We start from the raw sequence: 20,826 nt of genomic DNA on the forward strand, positions 1-20,826 counted from the left end.
AAATTGGTTGCTAGCATGACTGATGACCTTTTCAGAGGTGCTAGTTGACCTGGTGAGCATTCCCGCAATCACCCCCACCATTTTCAACATCGGGAAAACATTCGGGCTACTGAGCAACAAACCATATATTTGTTGTAAGTTAACAAATTTCACGTCACATGCCGGTGATAAACCTGATTCTGATATATTATTTTTGCCCTCTTAAGCAATAAGCAATGTGCAGTGACAACCAATTCCCATAGATGGCAGTGTCAGACCAGGTCATAAAAAACTAATCAGTTCCAAATGCAGAAAATATGGAAAATTTAAATTGGATTTAAGGGATGCCTGAAAAATGGAAAGACTTGCATTTATTTATAGGTGAAGACATTTACCTTATAGATAATAGCAATTGGTAACTGTAAGGATGCACAAGAAAATTGCTCCCTGATATCAGACCCGCTCTTACAATATTATGTTTGTAGCTGCGCCAGTTAGGAATCACAGTACTTATAAAAAGTATTCATTCCTTCTCTCCCCCCCGCCCCCCCACTGGAAGTTTTCATGTTTTATTATGTTACAACATTGAATCACAGTGGAGTTAATTTGGATTTTTTTGACACTGATCGAAAGAAAAAGACTCTTATGTGTCAAAGTGAAAACAGATCTCTACAAAGTGATCTAAATTAATTACAAGCATAAAACACAAAATAATTGATTGCATAAGTGTTCCCCCCCCTTAATATGACACACCAAATCATCACTGGTGCAGTCAACTGGTTTTAGAAGTCACATAATTTGTTAAATGGAGATCACCGTGTGCAGTCAAGGTGTTTCAATCGATTGTAGTAAAAATACATCTGTATCTGGAAGGGCCAACTGCTGGTGAGTCAGTATCCTGGCAAAAACTACACCAAGACGACAAAAGAACACTCCAAGCAACTCCGCGAAAAGGTTATTGAAAAGCACGAGTCAGGAGATGAAAGCAAGAAAATTTCCAAGTCACTGAATATCTCTTAGAGTCAGTCATCAAGAAATAGAAAAAATATTCACAGCTGTAAATCTGCTTTGAGCAGGCCGTCCTCAAAAACTGAGTGACTGTGTAAGAAGGGGATGAGTGAGGGAGGCCACCAAGAGATTTATGACAACTCTGGAGGAGTTACAAGCTTCAGTAGCTGAGATGAGAGAGACTGTGCAAACAACAACTGTTGCCCGGGTGCTTCACCAGCTGTAGCTTTATGGGAGAGAGACATAGAGAAAACCACTGTTGAAAAAACAGACATGAAATCTCGGCTAGAGTTTGCCAGAAGGCATATGGGAGACTTCAAAGTCAGCTGGAAGAAAGTTCTATGGTTTGATGAAACCACAATCGAGCTTTTTGGCCATCAGACTAAATGCTACGTTCTGCTTAAGCAAACAGCGTACATCATCAAAAACACACCATCCCTACCGTGTAAGCATGGCGGTGGCTGCATCATGCTGTGGGGACGCTTCACTGGAAGGCTTGTGAAGATAGAGGGTAAAATGAATGCAGCAAAATACAGGGAAATCCTGCAGGAAAATTTGATGCAATCTGAAAGAGAACTGCCGCTTGGGAGAAGGTGTGTTTTCCAGCAAAACAAGGTCCCTGAGCATAAAGCCAAAGCTACACAGGAATGGCTTAAAAACAATAAGTTAATGTTCTGGAGTGGCCCAGTCGAAGCAAGTAGCTGAAGAAGTGAGCGGAAGAATTCGGGTCGAAAAAGTTGTTTTTTTAAAAAACTGCTCGGGGAGAAGGGTCTGCACTGCACAGGCGCGTGAGGTAGCGCGCCAAGGTTTAAAAAGCAGACCACCATATACAGAGGCCATCGTCGGAGTGGACTGAGCCAGCGTGGGACGGCTTTGGCTCAAACAGGCTTCGGCGAGAACAGGCAAAGGCCAGGGTAGGTTCCGGTAAGTTTTTTGTTCAGATTGTCTAGTGTAGAGAGAATGCCAGGCAAGATGTTTGAATGCTCCTCTTGCAGGATGTGGGAAGTCAGGGAGCCCTCCGGTGTCCCTGACAACGACACCTGCAGGAAGTGCATCCAGCTGCAGCTCCTAACAAACCGCGTTAGGGAACTGGAGCAGGAGCTGGATGACCTGCGGATCATTCGGGAGAATGAGGAGATTATAGATCGTAGCTACAGGGAGGTAGTTACGCCAAAGGAGCAGAGCACAGGAAATTGGGTCACTGTCAGGCGAGGGAAGGGGAAAGGGAAGGCAGAGCAGGGTTCCCCTGTGGCCATTCCCCTCAGCAACAAGTAGACCGCATTGGATACTGTTGGAGGGGATGACTTACCTAGGACTAGCTGCAGTAGCCGGATCTCTGGCACTGAGATTGGCTCTGCAGTGCAGAAGGGAGGGGGGAGAAAGAGGAGAGCGGTAGTGATAGGGGACTCGATAGTTAGAAGTGCAGATAGGAGGTTCTGTGGTCGTGAGAGAATCTAGGATGGTTTGTTGCCTCCCACGTGCCAGGGTCAAGGATGTCTCTGATCAATTGCATGACATTCTGAAGTGGGAGGGTGATCAGCCAGATGTCGTGGTGCACATCGGTACCAATGACATAGCAAGGAAGAGTGAGGAGGTCCTGGACAGTGAGTATAGAGAGCTTGGTAGGAAGTTGAAAAGCAGGACCTCGAGGGTGGTAATCTCAGGATTCTTACCTGTGCTACGTGCCAGTGAGGGTAGGAATAGGATGCTCTGGAGGAGGAACAAGTGGCTGAGGAACTGGTGTAGGGGGTAGGGTTTCAGATTTCAGGATCATTGGGACCTCTTCTGGGGTAGGTGGGACCTGTACAAGAGAGACGGGTTACACTTGAACCACAGGGGGACCAATATCCTTTCAGGGAGGTTTGTTAGTGCTATTGGGGAGGCTTTAAACTAGATTTGCAGGGGGATGGGAACCAGAGTGCCAGAGCTGACAGTGTGGCTGGGGTGAAAATAAATGATGTTGAAAGTTTAAGCAAATCCGCTGATAGAAAGGTTGTGAGTGGTGGTAAAAGTCTTCTGAGGTGTATATATTTCAATGCTAGGAGTATTGCGGGGAAGACGGATGAGTTGAGGGCGTGGATTGACACGTGGAATTATGACGTTATAGCAATTAGTGAAACTTGGCTACAGGAGGGGCAGGACTGGCAGCTTAATATTCCAGGGTTCCGATGTTTCAGATGTGATCGAGGCAGAGGAATGAAAGGTGGGGGAGTAGCATTGCTTGTTAGGGAAAATATTACAGCAGTGCTCAGGCAGGACAGATTAGAGGGCTTGTCTACTGAGTCCTTACGGGTGGAGCTGAGAAACAGGAAAGGTACGGCCACATTAGTGGGATTGTATTACAGACCACCCAATAGTCAACGAGACTTGGCAGAGCAAATCTGCAGAGAGATAGCAGGCAACTGCAGGAAACATAAAGTTGTGGTGGTAGGGGATTTTAATTTTCCATACATTGATTGGGACTCCCATACTGTTAGGGGTCTAGATGGTTTAGAGTTTGTAAAATGTATTCAGGAAAGTTTTCTAAATCAATATATAGAGGGACCAACTAGAGGGGATGCAATATTGGATCTCCTGTTAGGAAACGAATTAGGGCAAGTGACAGAAGTCTGTGTAGGGGAGCACTTTGGTTCCAGTGATCATAACACTATTAGTTTCAATTTGATCATGGACAAGGATAGATCTGGTCCTAGGGTTGAGGTTCTGAACTGGAAGAAGGCCAAATTTGAAGAAGTGAGAAAGGATCTAAAAAACATGGATTGGGACAGGTTGTTCTCTGGCATGGATGTGATCGGTAGGTGGGAAGCCTTCAAAGCAGAAATTTTGAGAGTGCAGAATTTGTATGTTCCTGTCAGGATTAAAGGCAAAGTGAATAGGAATAAGGAACCTTGGTTCTCAAGGGATATTGCAACTCTGATAAAGAAGAAGAGGGAGTTGTATGAAATGTATAGGAAACAGGGGGTAAATCAGGTGCTTGAGGAGTATAAGAAGTGCAAGAAAATACTTAAGAAAGAAATCAGGAGGGTTAAAAGACATGAGGTTGCCTTGGCGGTCAAAGTGAAGGATAATCCAAAGAGCTTTTACAAGTATATTAAGAGCAAAAGGATTGTAAGGGATAAAATTGGTCCTCTTGAAGATCAGAGTGGTCGGCTTTGTGCGGAACCAAAGGAAATGGGGGAGATCTTAAATAGGTTTTTTGCGTCTGTATTTACTAAGGAAGCTGGCATGAAATCTATGGAATTGAGGGAATCAAGTAGTGAGACCATGGAAACTGTACAGATTGAAAAGGAGGAGGTGCTTGCTGTCTTGAGGAAAATTAAAGTGGATAAATCCCCGGGACCTGACAGAGTGTTCCCTCGGACCTTGAAGGAGACTAGTGTTGAAATTGCGGGGGCCCTGGCAGAAATATTTAAAATGTCGCTGTCTACGGGTGAAGAGCCGGAGGATTGGAGAGTGGCTCATGTTGTTCCGTTGCTTAAAAAAGGATCGAAAGTAATCCAGGAAGTTATAGGCCAGTAAGTTTAACGTCGGTACTAGGTAAGTTATTGGAGGGAGTACTAAGAGACAGAATCTACAAGCATTTGGATAGACAGGGGTTTATTAGGGAGAGTCAACATGGCTTTGTGCGTGGTAGGTCATGTTTGACCATTCTGTTGGAGTTTTCGAGGAGGTTACCAGGAAAGTGGATGAAGGGAAGGCAGTGGATATTGTCTACATGGACTTCAGTAAGGCCTTTGACAAGGTCCCGCATGGGAGGTTAGTTAGGAAAGTTCAGTCGCTAGGTATACATGGAGAGGTGGTAAATTGGATTGGGCATTGGCTCGATGGAAGAAGTCAGAGAGTGGTGGTAGAAAATTGCTTCTCTGAGTGGAGGCCTGTGACTAGTGGTGTGCCACAGGGATCAGTGCTGGGTCCATTGTTATTTGTCATCTATATCAATGATCTGGATGATAATGTGGTAAATTGGATCAGCAAGTTTGCTGATGATGCAAAGATTGGAGGTGTAGTAGACAGTGAGGAAGGTTTTCAGAGCCTGCAGAGGGACTTGGACCAGCTGGAAAAGTGGGCTGAAAAATGGCAGATGGAGTTTAATACTGCCAAGTGTGAGGTATTGCACGTTGGAAGGACAAACCAATGTAGAACATACAGGGTTAATGGTAAGGCACTGAGGAGTGCAGTGGAACAGAGGGATCTGGGAATACAGATAAAAAATTCCCTAAAAGTGTCGTCACAGGTAGATAGGGTCGTAAAGAGAGCTTTTGGTACATTGGCCTTTATTAATCGAAGTATTGAGTATAAGAGCTGGAATGTTATGATAAGGTTGTATAAGGCATTGGTGAGGCCGAATCTCGAGTATTGTGTTCAGTTTTGGTCACCAAATTACAGGAAGGATATAAATAAGGTTGAAAGAGTGCAGAGAAGGTTTACAAGGATGTTGCCGGGACTTGAGAAACTCAGTTACAGAGAAAGGTTGAATAGGTTAGGACTTTATTCCCTGGAGCGTAGAAGAATGAGGGGAGATTTGATAGAGGTATATAAAATTATGATGGGTATAGATAGAATGAATGCAAGCAGGCTTTTTCCACTGAGGCAAGGGGAGAAAAAAACCAGAGGACATGGGTTAAGGGTGAGGGGGGAAAAGAGTAAAGGGAACATTGGGGGGGGGCTTCTTCACACAGAGAGTGGTGGGAGTATGGAATGAGCTGCCAGACGAGGTGGTAAATGCGGGTTCTTTTTTAACATTTAAGAATAAATTGGACAGATACATGGATGGGAGGTGTATGGAGGGATATGGTCCGTGTGCAGGTCAGTGGGACTAGGCAGAAAATGGTTTGGCACAGCCAAGAAGGGTCAAAGGGCCTGTTTCTGTGCTGTAGTTTCTATGGTTCTAAGTCCGAGTCCAGACCTCAATGCAATTGAGGATTTGTGACTGAACTTGAAAAGGACTGTTTACTCACGATCCCCATGCAATCTGACCGAGCTTGAGCAGTTTTGTAAGGAAGAATAGGGAAAAATTTCAGTGTCCAGTTGTAAAAAGCTGAGAGAGACCTGTCCACACAGACTCAAGGCTGTAATTGCTACCAAAGATGCATCTATTAAATAGTGACTTGAAGGGGGTGAGTAATTATGCAATCAATTATTTTTGTTTAATAATTGTAATAAATTTAGACCAATTAGAAATTTGTTTTCACTTTGACACAAAACAGTCTTTTCTGTTAATCGGTGTCAAAAAAGCCAAATTAAATCCACTGTGATTCAATGTTGTAAAACAATAAAACATGAAAACTTCCAAGGGGATGAGGATACTTTTTATAGGCACTGTAACATTAAACATCTTTAATTAAGGTTTGCCAATGCATTAAGAACCCACAATCTCTACAATGCCCTTTTCTATGTTGGGGAAGATATTCTGGCTCATAAAACCATGTAGGGAAACCTCTTTGAAAATACTAACCAAGATCAGATGTGATGCGATGGTGGCATGGTAGTATGCAGTTAGTGTGGCAAACACTGATCGGGGTTCAATTTCTACTGCTGTTTGTAAGGAATTTGTAGGTCCTCTCCGTAACTGTGTGTGTTTCTTTCCACACTCCGAAGACATTTGTGTAGGGTTAGTGAGTTGTAGTCATGCTACATTGTTGCGGGAAGCATAGCGACACTCGTGGGCTGCCCCCTGCACATCTTCAGACTCTTAACCATTGATGCAAACAACACATTTCACTGTGTTTCGACATACGTGTGACAAATAAAGCGTTTTTTTTTTACCAATTATATAAAGTAGCATTTATATCAGCAGCAATAAACACTCAATGTCAATATCTTAGTATGTGTATGTTTTAAGCAGACTATAGACTTCTCTTTAGTCCTACTTCCTGTAGCAATGAAACGCGGTACCATCGAATCTAATAGTGTCTGTGTGTGTCACATGAGAGACAGAGTAGAAATGGAATGCGTAAGACACAGTCTCCCCACAAGCATCTCTGCCAGTCTCAATCAGGACACCAGAGCATCTAAAATTCAGCAAACTCTGGATTGAGCACATCCACATGAAACACTGGATGATGGATGAAGTAGCATCCATCATCAGGACCCCCACCACCCAGGACATGCTCTCTTCGGGAAGGTGGTACAGGAGCCTCAGGACTCACACCATCAGGTTCAGGAACAGTTACCACCCTTCAACCATCAGGCTCTTGAACCAAAGGGGATAACTTCACTTGCCCCATCATTGAAATGTTTCCACTATTATGGACTCACTTTCAAAGTCTCTTCATCTCATGTTTTTAAAATATATTATTATTTCTTTTCATATTTGCAGATTGTTGTCTTCTGCATACTGGTTGAACGCTCTAGTTGGGCAGTCTTTCATTGATTCTGTTTTAGTTATTATTCTATAGATTTGTTCAGTATACCCACAAGAAAATAAATCTCAGGGCTGTATATGGTGACATACATGATCTTTGATAATAAATTTATTTTGACACTTTGATAAAACAAAATCTTTGGGATGAAAGCATTTTAAAGATTAGCATTACTTGTCACACGTACATCGAAACCACAATGAAATGTGTCGTTTTGCGCCAATGACCAAATAAGAAGGGGAGAAGTTACATCCTGAAACCCAAGTATTATTACCCTATCTGCTGCTCATGGCCTCCCGTCAACAAAAGACAAAATGCCCCCTTGGCAGAACACCCTTCAGTCTGCCAAGCTTATTGTTGCTTGTCACTTTAGATTTCCCTCTTCTCAACTTAACCTGTCCTTGGCCACTGTATCACCTTGACAAATACCACCACCTTCCAACAATTTCCAGTATCTGCAGATTTCCTTCTGTTTGCATCTTCCAACAAAGCACTTCACAGGTTTCTGGATTCAGCACAACAGTCAAACAATTTCAGAGAATGATATTGCTATTTCGACTGTCACTTTGTCTTGACCCCACCTTTTCAAATTCAAATTTAATTGTTATTCAACCATACACGTGTATACAGCTAAATAAAAGTGTGTTTTTCTGGGGCCAAAGCGCAAAACATAGTACATACAGTTACATGCAGCACACAGTTACGATAGCACATACAGCCACAAAATAATATTAACCCAATCTCTGAGTGGTATGTTCTGAAGATTGATGGTGCATGGGATGTTGCCCTGGAGCCATGTTTCTGTAAGAACAAGCAGACCACAGTTCCTCACACTGGGTCACCTGTAGACAAAGGCAATCCAGCTCTTCTTCCAGGGAATGAACACTGAAGATCAACCCCGATTGGAGAGATGGCCTGCAGGGACCAGCCCCCAACCCTGTACAGATTCCAGCACACTCGCCACGCCTCTGTTCCCTCCCACACCGCCTCCAGTGCCTCCTCTCCTGGGGGGCATTCCATTAACTGCCCCTGCACAGTTGTTGAATCTCTCAAGTTCCATCTCCTCGAGTTGCCCCTTTGATCTCCCTTCCTCCAGCTTTCCTTGCATCTTGAAACTGATTTTACCAGTTCAATGTGAAAGACTCAATGTTAACCATTAATCAAATGTTAACCAATTCTTCCACCACAAAGGCTGCTCAGCCTGCTGAGCATTTCTAACATTTTGTGTCTTTGGTTCAGATTTCCACCATCTAGTTTCTAGTTTCTCCTGTCTGTGCACACTTTCTTTCACTGCTTTGAAAGATTAAAAAAATTAAATCTTTTAAATATCAGCTTTATTTGTCACATATATATCCAAACATACAGAGAAATGCGTCAAATCAAATCACTGATTTGATTGTGGGCAGCCCACAAGTGTCACCATGCTTCCAACACCAACATTGCATGCCTACACCCCACTAACCCTAACCTGTATGACTTTGGAATGTGGGAGAAAATGGAGCATCCAGAGGAAATCCATATAGTTCTGGGGAGAACAGCGACGGGAATCGAACCCCAATCTTCCAGCCGGTACTGTAAAGCGTTGTGCTAACTGCTACCCTACTGTGCCACTCTCATTGTTCATGGGACCACTCAAAACATTACACCTTTCTCTGAAATAAAGATCTTAAAATTGAATTTATACTCATCTCTCCTCCTCTTACATTATTTTTTGAAGGTACAGACCCTTTCATAATATCAGATGTCCAAATTTATGGTCGGGTCCTTGTTGAACCCTCGAGGAAGATTAGGCAGCCTTAAACTGAAATATAGTCAACACTATAACAATAAATCACCCATTTTTCATGGTAATCTCTGCACTGAATTGTTACTGCATGGTAGCTGAGCTGTTACCATAACCCTTTAATCGGAAGATCAGTGTTCAGTCTTGCCGGTGTACGTAAGGAGTTTGTACATTGGACTTGTGACCATGTGCTCCAGTTTGCGCCCACATTCCAAAGGCATACAAGTTAAGGGTTAATAAGCCGTGGGCATGGTATGTTGGCGGCAGAAGTATGGCGACACTTGTGGTCTGCCCTCAGCACATCCTCAGACTGTGTTGGTTGTTGGTGCAAATGAAGCATTCCACTGTACGTCTCTGCATGCCACTGGCCCTGGTTAATATTTCCAACTTGGCCAAAGGCCCCATTCACCAAAAGGTTGACTAGCACAATACATCCTTCAAACCAAACAAAGTAAGGGAGAAGTACAAATATTGCTCAGTTTCTGGTTTAATTTCTGGAGCAGCAATAGCAACCAGCTGACAGAACATTAATGGGAATAAAAAACAAGAATGGCTCGTGGGCTTAAGATGCAGAAACAGTTACCTACCTTCAACATTGTATCTAATGTTGGTGCATCTCCATGCTTCAGAACTGTTAAATATACCTGAGGAAATGAGACAAGTCAGGTCACCTCCAATTGAAAGGAATGTGGTAAGAGCATTACAGATCACCGCTTACAGCATGGTTTGAAACACAGAAATAAGATCACAGCAGCATTTCAACTTCGAATGGAGCTTTGATCACCAGCGTGAGTGGGACCTCCTGGCACAACCTGGGAGAGAGAGGGCCAGCACAACATCGTGGGCCAAACTGCATGTTCATCCAACCTATCCTCTTTCCTCATGTTCTTTTCATATCTTACTTCATCCATCCTAATTCATTGGAAACATGAGTAATTATATTGAATTGAATTTACTTTCTTACATCCTTCACATACATGAGAAGTAAAAATCTTTACGTTACGTCTCCGCCTGAATGTGCAATGTACAAATTGTAGTAATTTGTAAAAAAAAAGCATGTACAGCAAGAAATACAACAGAACAGTCAATATAGTTTAGAAATACAGTTGTGTCAGCATGAATTAATCAGTCTGATGGCCTGGTGGAAGAAGCTGTCCTGGAGCCTGTTAGTCCTGGCTTTTATGCTGCGGTACCGTTTCCCGGATGGTAGCAGCTGGAACAGATTGTGGTTGGGGTGACTCGGGTCCCCAATGATCCTCTGGGCCCTTTTCACACACCTGTCTCTGTAAATGTCCTGAATAGTGGGAAGTTCACATCTACAGATGCACTGGGTTGTCCGCACCACTCTCCGCAGAGTCCTACGATTGAGGGAAGTACAGTTCCCATACCAGGCAGTGATACAGTTGGTCAGGATGCTCTCAATTGTGCCCCTGTAGAAAGTCCTTAGGATTTGGGGACTCATGCCAAAAGCATGGAAGTATTATACCACAAGCAATAGCATCAGAATTAGGCTATTTAGACCATTGAGTATGCTTTGCCATTCCATCATGGTTGATTCACTTTCCCTCTCAACACCATTCTCCTGCCTTTTCCCCATAACCTGTGATGCTCTTGCTAATCAAGACTCTGTGAACCTCTGTTTTAAATATACCCAATGACTTGGCCTCCACAGCCGTCCATGGCAATGAATTCCACAAATTCACCACCATCTGGCCAAAGAATTCCCTCATCTCTGTTCTAAATGGATGTCCCTCTATTCTGAGGCTGTGCCCTCTGGACCGAGACTTATCCACCACATCCACTATCGAGGCCTTTCAATATATAATAGGCTTCAATGAGAACCGATCCCCCCCCCCCGACCCCCCAATTCTTCTAAACTCCTGCAAGTACAGGCTCAGAGCCATCAAACACTCCTTATACACCCTTTTATTCCCAGGATCATTCTTGCGAAACAGCTCTGGGCCTTTGTTGTCTTCATTCAAGTTGATTCATAAATTACAGAAAAGAAATTGTTGAGGTCAGGCACCAATTCATTGAACATCTGTGGTGCCCTGGTTAAGATTTCTACTGCTATGCTGCAGATATTTCATTTTAGCAGTTTTCTACAAAAACAGTGTGTCCTGTTGGTAAACAACAGGAATTCTGCAGATGCTGGAAATTCAAGCAACACACATAAAAGTTGCTGTGTTCACCAGCAACTTTTATGTGTGTCCTGTTGGTAGAATGTTTTGCTTTTGGCTAAAGACAAGAAGCCATGTTGTTCATAGAAACATAGAAAATAGGTGCAGGAGTAGGCCATTCGGCCCTTCGAGCCTGCATCGCCATTTATTATGATCATGGCTGATCATCCAACTCAGAACCCCACCCCAGTCTTCCCTCCATACCCCCTGACCCCCGTAGCCACAAGGGCCATATCTAACTCCCTCTTAAATATAGCCAATGAACTGGCCTCAACTGTTTCCTGTGGCAGAGAATTCCACAGATTCACCACTCTCTGTGTGAAGAAGTTTTTCCTAATCTCGGTCCTAAAAGGCTTCCCCTCTATCCTCAAACTGTGGCCCCTTGTTCTGGACTTCCCCAACATCGGGAACAATCTTCCTGCATCTAGCCTGTCCAATCCCTTTAGAATTTTATACGTTTCAATCAGATCCCCCCTCAATCTTCTAAATTCCAACAAGTACAAGCCCAGTTCATTCAGTCTTTCTTCATATGAAAGTCCTGCCATCCCAGGAATCAATCTGGTGAACCTTCTTTGTACTCCCTCTATGGCAAGGATGTCTTTCCTCAGATTAGGGGACCAAATCTTCACACAATACTCCAGGTGTGGTCTCACCAAGGCCTTGTACAACTGCAGTAGTACCTCCCTGCTCCTGTACTCGAATCCTCTCACTATAAATGCCAGCATGCCATTCGCCTTTTTCACCGCCTGCTGTACCTGCATGCCCACTTTCAATGACTGGTGTATAATGACACCCAGGTCTCACTGCACCTCCCCTTTTCCTAATCGGCCACCATTCAGATAATAATCTGTTTTCCTATTTTTGCCACCAAAGTGGATAACTTCACATTTATCCATATTAAATTGCATCTGCCATGAATTTACCCACTCACCCAACCTATCCAAGTCACCCTGCATCCTCTTAGCATCCTCCTCACAGCTAACACTGCCACCCAGCTTCGTGTCATCCGCAAACTTGGAGATGCTGCATTCAATTCCCTCATCCAAGTCATTAATATATATTGTAAACAACTGGGGTCCCAGCACTGAGCCTTGCGGTACCCCACTAGTCACCGCCTGCCATTCTGAAAAGGTCCCGTTTATTCCCACTCTTTGCTTCCTGTCTGCTAACCAATTCTCCACCCACACCAATACCTTACCCCCAATACCATGTGCTTTAAGTTTGCACACTAATCTCCTGTGTGGGACCTTGTCAAAAGCCTTTTGAAAATCCAAATATACCACATCCACTGGTTCTCCCCTATCCACTCTACTAGTTACTTCCTCAAAAAATTCTATGAGATTCGTCAGACATGATTTTCCTTTCACAAATCCATGCTGACTTTGTCCGATAATTTCACCGCTTTCCAAATGTGCTGTTATCACATCCTTGATAACTGACTCCAGCAGTTTCCCCACCACCGACATTAGGCTAACCTATCTATAATTCCCCGGTTTCTCTCTCCCTCCTTTTTTAAAAAGTGGGGTTACATTAGCCACCCTCCAATCCTCAGGAACTAGTCCAGAATCTAACGAGTTTTGAAAAATTATCACTAATGCATTCACTATTTCTTGGGCTACTTCCTTAAGCACTCTAGGATGCAGACCATCTGGCCCTGGGGATTTATCTGCCTTCAATCCCTTCAATTTACCTAACACCACTTCCCTACTAACATGTATTTCGCTCAGTTCCTCCATCTCACTGGACCCTCTGTCCCCTACTATTTCTGGAAGATTATTTATGTCCTTCTTAGTGAAGACAGAACCAAAGTAATTATTCAACTGGTCTGCCATGTCCTTGCTCCCCATACAATTCACCTGTTTCTGTCTGCAGGGGACCTACATTTGCCTTTACCAGTCTTTTCCTTTTTATATATCTATAAAAGCTTTTACAGTCTGTTTTTATGTTCCCTGCCAGTTTTCTCTCATAATCTTTTTTCCCCTTCCTAATTAAGCCCTTTGTCCTCCTCTGCTGAACTCTGAATTTCTCCCAGTCCTCAGGTGAGCCACTTTTTCTGGCTAATTTGTATGCTGCTTCTTTGGAATTGATACTATCCCTAATTTCTCTTGTCAGCCACGGGTGCACTACCTTCCTTGATTTATTCTTTTGCCAAACTGGGATGAACAATTGTTGTAGTTCATCCATGCAACCTATAAATGCTTGCCATTGCATATCCACCGTCAATCCTTTAAGTGTCATTTGCCAGTCTATCCTAGCTAATTCACGTCTCATACCTTCAAAGTTACCCCTCTTTAAGTTTAGAACCTTTGTTTCTGAATTAACTATGTCACTCTCCATATTAATGAAGAATTCCACCATATTATGGTCACTCTTACCCAAGGGGCCTCTCACGACAAGATCGCTAATTAACCCTTCCTCATTGCTCAAAACCCAGTCCAGAATAGCCTGCTCTCTAGTTGGTTCCTCGACATGTTGGTTCAAAAAACCATCCCGCATACATTCCAAGAAATCCTCTTCCTCAGCACCAATTTGGTTCACCCAGTCTACACGTAGATTGAAGTCACCCATTATAACTGCTGTTCCTTTATTGCACACATTTCTAATTTCCTGTTTAATACCATCTCCGACCTCACTACTACTGTTAGGTGGCCTGTACACAACTCCCACCAGCGTCTTCTGCCCCTTAGTGTTAATGCAGCTCTACCCATATCGATTCCACATCTTCCACCTCCCCTTCCTTCATGTCTATCCCTCCTGAATATTGAATATCCCTGAACGTTGAGCTCCCATCCCTGGTCACCCTGGAGCCATGTCTCTGTGATCCCAACTATATCATAATCATTAATAACAATCTGCACTTTCAATTCATCCACCTTATTACGAATGCTCCTTGCATTGACACATAAAGCCTTCAGGCGCTCTTTTACAACTCTCTTAGCCCTTGTACAATTATGTTGAAAAGTCGCCCTTTTTAATGCTTGCCCTGGATTTGTCGGCCTGCCACTTTTACTTTTCTCCTTAGTACTTTTTGCTTCTACGCTCACTTTACACCCCTCTGTCTCTCTGCACTGGTTCCCATTCCCCTGTTGTGAACTAACCTCCTCACGCCTAGCCTCTTTAATTTGATTCCCACCCCCCAACCATTCTAGTTTAAAGTCACCTCAGTAGCTCCCGCTAATCTCCCTGCCAGGATATTGGTCCCCCTAGGATTCAAGTGTAACCCATTCAATTTAGGAATGTTGTGTCAGCCAATTAAGATGGTGGGGTGGGGAGAAGATTGTAGATAGAATGGGGCAGAGAGAAATTTGTGACTGACAGTAATCTAGCTTGGGGTCTTTTGGCAGGAGCTGCAGAGCGGGGCACAAGGGAAGAATCCACAGAATGCCATTGGAGGAATGTCCCCATTGCCAGAAGTGCTTTGTGCAGATGAATGGCTCCCAAGAGCAAGGGCAAGGGAAATTTGTTCGTGATGGACTTTGAAGGAAGTTCAAAATATGGTAAATGCTTTCACGTAGATTATGGGTCCAGCTCGTGAGTAAGAGATACACTTCCAAATACTCCAGTTTGAGCTCCAATGGTTATGTGCACATTGGACTGGTTTAACTGCAATGGACCCTTTCCTTTTCTTTTTTCCTGTTAACTGTTTGACAAAGCTGAAATTGTTAAATACACTTTCTTTATAATTTTATGCAGTGTACAATCTGTTATTTCTTGCTAACCGATAATTATATATGGGCAGTATTTAAACAGCATCCACCCAAATTGAGGCTTCTTTAATCGGAACATCAGGACATTCCTGTTTGGTTGAACCTCAAATCATACTGACACAAGACGTATATTGTTTATGAAAGGTAGCCTTCTCACTGCTGAGTCGCGTGGCTGTCAGCAGAGTTAGCTAACGAGCCAAGTTTGTATACGAGCCCCGGTGAGAGGTGAATGCTGTTTTAGGATTGATTAAGTGGTTTGTGTGTTTAAGCCAGTGGTTAAACTACTGTTGGAGAAAGGTACTCTATTATGGATGCTACAGGGATTAATGTTTGCTGCGATTCGAGAAGGATATCCAAAAGTAACGATTGTGTTCTGAGCAGGGTGGATGTCTGAATTCCTGACGAACTGTTACTTCAGTGACGTAACTGAAGTCTTGTTGCCTGATAAGATAGGGGCACCTGGAGAGGTGGGGCCATGGGCAGTCCATATTTTTAGAGAAAGGGGGCATGTAGCTGAGGGTAAAGACTTTAAAGACAAGTTGTTCTCATTTCAGTGTAGTGAGGGAAAGGAGTTATCCAATGTGAAAGGTCTAATGGATCCTTCAGCAGTTGATTTAAATTCTGAGCTGGTTTTGACTGACTATTATATCACTGGTTGATAAATGCAAAAGTATACCTGCAGAAAGCCAAAGTTATCATTGGCTGGGAGTGTTCTCTGGGGTTAACCCCACACCCGATGAGGAAGAAGAATATGAGACTTGGGTGGAGCAGACATCTGAGTTACTGGGTGAATGGCAGTGCTCAGATAATATGAAAAAAAAAGAGACTGGTAGAGAGCTTAAAGGGCCCAGCGGCTGATATAGTGAGGTTCCTAAAAGCAGAAACTCATCAGCCATGTCAGCTAATTATTTGCAAGCTCTGGAAGAGGCTTTTGGCATTGCTGAAGGTGCAGCCGATCTTAAGATAAGATATAGGCACACATTCCAGGAGGAAGGAGAGAAGCTGTCTGCCTACCTTTTCAGGTTGCAGAAGCTGCTGCAGAGTTTGTGCCACAAAGGGGGCATTCAGCTGTCTGAGAGAAATTATTTGAGGATGGAGCAAGTTCTGAAGGGCGTGCTGTCACATGACGTAATTATGCTATGTTTCCGAATGACGCCCAAGGTCCGCCCCCTCCATTTTTTACCGAATTACTCACAGAAGTTAGCCAAGAGGAAAACATGATTGAGAAGCCAAACATTTCCAAAAGCTGAGTAGTCTCTTCAGCGGTAGCCTCTGCTGCTAATGTGACCCCCGGTACCAAGGAGACAAAGCTTTTGAGGAAAGAGGTGAAAAGCCTACAAGCTGAGCTGACTCAATGGATGTCTGCTAATGTTTCATCTAAATGTGACACGTACGTTGGGAACCCAACCCACCTGTAGGACTTATGATGCACAGGAATGCTGCTAAAAAGGGTCTTTTGATTAGAGAGGCAACCAATATTCTCTGTTACAACTGTGGGGAAGATGGATATTTCAAGTGAGACTGTGAGCAGGAAAATCTTTGAAAAGTCAGCAGTTAATCAAACAGAAGAAAAGAGGCAATACTACGGAGACACCCAGTAAAAGAATGGGCTGGCGTCTCAGAGAGGATACGTTCCAATCAGTGTATCAAGGAAAATACTAAGGCACAAAAAACTATTCCTGAAGGTTTAGTGGGACCAATCCATATTGATAGAAGATGCTTATGCTAGAGCTGTACTTGACACAGGTTCTCAAGTAACTTTGCTTCATAGATCCTTTTACAACTGGTATTTGACGTATTTACCATTGATGCCACTCAGTGCCCTTGAGATTTGCCCCAAGGAAGGGCCTCTGCCCGAAATGTCGACTGTTTACTCTTTTCCATAGATGCTGCATGGCATGCTGAGTTCCTCCAGCATTTTGTGTGTGCTGTTTCTAACATAGCTGAGCAGTTTTGATGTTAATGTATAAAAAATTAATATCAGGGTCAAGAATGAACATGTATGCGTGCATGTTTGCGTACATATACACAATGAACAAAATCAGTACAGACATCTAGTGCATGCAGATACTGAATGCTTGAAACCGCAGTGAGCAACACAGTTCTTAATTGTCTTCCTGCATACTTCTCGCCAACTACCAACAATAAAAATCATTACTTTTTAAACACAAACACACACAACTGGCCATTTTAAAATTGATCGCCCTGAGCACGGTGTAGGGTCTAACGGCCACACAAGTGCGCGTGACTGACACTAGCTAGAACCTGTTTGGTAACAGTCTCATGCCCCAATTAAGTGGCATAGTGTCCCAAATAAACAAAGGGAATCCCAACTATTTTGCCAATTAGCTTTCATTCTTGAAGAGTTGCCCCAAATAAGCAGCTGCCATGATTAACCGATGGTCCAATTAAATCCACTGTATAATGGTGTAGATTAAATGGATCTTAAACTGCGTATTATTTGTCATTTTAAACAACCCTGATGCAATTATTCCTCTAATAGAGTACATTACCAGTTAGCAGTTATACTGACTACTGCTGCCCACACATGACATTGTATTAATCATAAGCTGTGGTTAAGACACTTGAAAGTCAGCATTACTCTTAGCTTACCATATCTGAACCCTTCCATTTGAGTAGCCTGGTTTTATTATTCTACACAGAAGTTTCACCACTATAATTTGTACAACAAATTATAGAACATGGTATACATACCCTGATAATAAATTACTGAACTTCGAATAAAAATAGTTCAACCTCACACACCATTCTGGTCAACTAACCCCCCTTAAACCCTCCAAAAACACAAAATTAATAGTTTTTTTCTGTTTTCCTAGTCCAGATTTCCTTTACACAGGGCAAGAATGAAACTTCCTCCCATCCTCAACTACTTACCATAGGAATAGATTTTAGCATTAATAGCTGCAGCACAGAGGTGTACAAGATAAGAGGAAGGTGATGGACAGATGAGGAGGAGGGATGGGATAAGAGGGGAGCCGGAATGGAGAATTGAAAAAGATGGGGGTGGGGGGGGGGGAAGAGAGAAAAATTTAAAAAAGAGAGAAGGGGGGAGGGAGCAGAGCTGCCAGCTTGTACTTCTTCCCCTCCCCCCCCCCACCTTCTTATTCTGGCTTCTTTCCCTGTCCTTTCCAGTCTTGAAGAAGGACCTTAGCCTGAAATGTCGACTGTTTATTCATTTCCATAGATGCTACCTGACCTGCTGAGTTCCTTCAGCATTTTGTGTGTGTTTCTCCAGATTTCCAACATTTGCAAAAATCTCATGTTTATGTAAAAATCACAGCTGCTGTTGACTCCCACAGAAATACTGAACTGAAGATCTAAATGTTCCCACAGTAAAGCAGGCTGTTTGGCCCATCTTGCTTGAACTGGCACTTTGAAAGCCCCAATCAACCGGACTCTTTCATGGAAGGAGAAACTTATCAATTCCAGCCTGCAGCCCTTCGTCAGAGTGAGGAAAAAGAAAGATGTAAGCAGCTTCAGTAGGCGAGAAGGTGGGGGAGAAGGGAAAACCTAGGATATAGCGAGCTAAAATAATTTAATGGCAGCAGTTCTAGTGTATTAATCTTCTAGTGAGATCTAATCGGATAGTGAGGTCAGCTGAGAAGATCATTGGGGTCTCTCTTCCTGCCATTACAGACATTTACACCATGCACTGCACCCACAAAGCAAACAGCATTATGAAGGACCCCACGCACCCCTCATACAAACTCTTCTCCCTCCTGCCGTCTGGCAAAAGGCACCGAAGCATTCGGGCTCTCACGACCAGACTATGTAACAGTTTCTTCCCCCAAGTCATCAGGCTCCTCAATACCCAGAGCCTGGACTGACACCAACCTACTGCCCTCTACTGTGTCTATTGTCTTGTTTATTATTTATTGTAATGCCTGCACTGTTTTGTGCACTTTATGCAGTCCTGGGTAGGTCTGTAGTCTAGTGCAGTTTTGTGTTGTTTTTTTTTATGTAGTTCAGTGTAGTTTTTGTATTGTTCATGCAGCACCATGGTCCTGAAAAACGTTGTCTCGTTTTTACTGTGTACTGTACCAGCAGTTATCGTCGAAATGACAATAAAAAGTGACTTGACTTGACTTCTTGGTCTGCGTAATGATCAACTAAAAGTAGATACAAGATAAAAATAATTCCAGGAACTAAGCTCTTTTTTTGAGGAATACACAAAATGCTAGAGGAACTAAGAAGTTCAGGCAGCATCTATAGAAATTCGGATTTCCAGCATCTGTAGAATCTCTTGTGTTTATTATTTCTTTTTGAAGTCCTTCTCTTTGATTGGTAAGACTTCATCACCCATACCAATGTTTCTGGCAAACCTTCCATTTCTCCTCTACTGTAGTTGACAAAGCTTCCAATAATGCCTGTTGAAATGATCCTTGTGGAACGCCACTGGTCACAGACCTCCAGTCAGAATAACACCTCTCCACCGCTACCCCATGGCCAAGCCGATTTAGAATCCAATCTACCAAGTTTCCATGCACTTGATCTGCCCTCATGGTTTCCTCTCCCTACCAGAATTACAGATTTCATAATGTCTTCATCTTTCACTCTACTAGCCTCAACATTCACAAGATCATCCTCACCACATCCAACAGGACACTTCCATCAAACACATCATCATCACTCACTTCAGCATTTAAGGGAAATTCCCTCTGCAACAATTTGGTCAATCACAAGCAACATCCACCACCATCATTCCATTTCTCCCTACCACTCACCATCTTCCATAGCTAGGTGAAACAATGACTTCCATATACTTGGATATTCCTTTGTCCCAAGGGCAGAAATGGCTAATACAAGAGGACACAATTTTACAGTGATTGTTAGAAAGTTTAGGGGCGATGTCAGAAGAAGTTTTTGCTTTACATAGAGTGTTGTGGGTGTATGGAACATGTTACCGGGGGGTGGTGACAGAGGCAGATACATTATAGACATTTAGGAGACTTTTATATAGACACATGGATGAAAGAGAAAAGGGAGGGCTATATGGGAGGGAAGCATTATACCCATAACTTACTCCAAGATCAAGGGTGGGCACAGCATTGCTGGCTCATCAGTACTGTGCTGTACAACACAACACTGTTCTATTATACTAAATACAGAATATTACATCCAGAAGATAAAAACATATGCTGTGCAAGGAAATTTGGTAGATTAGATTCTAAAATAGCTTGGCCATAGAAGACGGAGGGTAGTGGCGGAGAGGTGTCATTCTGACTGGAGCTCTGTGACCAGTGGCGTTCCACAAGGATCAGTGCTGGAGCTTCTTGTTTTTCACAATGTATACCATTTAAATGAAAATATAGGATTAATTATATTGGGATAATTGGTAAGTTTGTAGATGACATGAAAATTCAGAGTTATAGAGAGTAAGGAAGGTTGTGAAGGATTCAATGGGATATAGACCCGATGTAGAGAAATTGGAGACAGAGTTTAATCTGGACAAATGAGTTGTTGTGGGAGGTAAAACTATACAGTAAATGAGAAGAACCTTAAGGAAACTGAAGTGCAGAGGGATCTCAGGCTGCAAATCCATAAGCTCCCTGAAAGTAAATTAGATGGTAAAGAAAGCATTGGGCATACTTGTTTTCATCACTTGAGGTACGAGGATAAAAGCCCAGAAGTCATGTTGCAGTTCGATAGGACTTCGGTTAGGTCTTAATCCGGAGTACTGTGCGAAGATCTCCTCACCACATTACAGGAAGGATATGGGGCTTTGAAAAGAGATGCGCCAGCATGTTGACTGGATTCAAAAGCAGTAACAAGGATACTGCTTTTGA

The 20,826-nt window shown here is 43.1% G+C and overlaps 1 protein-coding gene across 1 annotated transcript in view; it reads right to left on the bottom strand.

The window, feature by feature from the left end:
* npepps (aminopeptidase puromycin sensitive) overlaps nt 1-20,826 on the bottom strand; it is a 301,618-nt gene that overhangs the window by 41,264 nt on the left and 239,528 nt on the right. Inside the window, exon 19 of the mRNA XM_063038059.1 lies at nt 9,720-9,776. Within this exon, the coding sequence (XP_062894129.1) occupies nt 9,720-9,776 (57 nt within the window). The remainder of the gene's footprint in view (nt 1-9,719; nt 9,777-20,826) is intronic.

Source organism: Mobula hypostoma, chromosome X1, assembly GCF_963921235.1.
Source record: "Mobula hypostoma chromosome X1, sMobHyp1.1, whole genome shotgun sequence".
NCBI classification, from domain to species: domain Eukaryota; kingdom Metazoa; phylum Chordata; class Chondrichthyes; order Myliobatiformes; family Myliobatidae; genus Mobula; species Mobula hypostoma.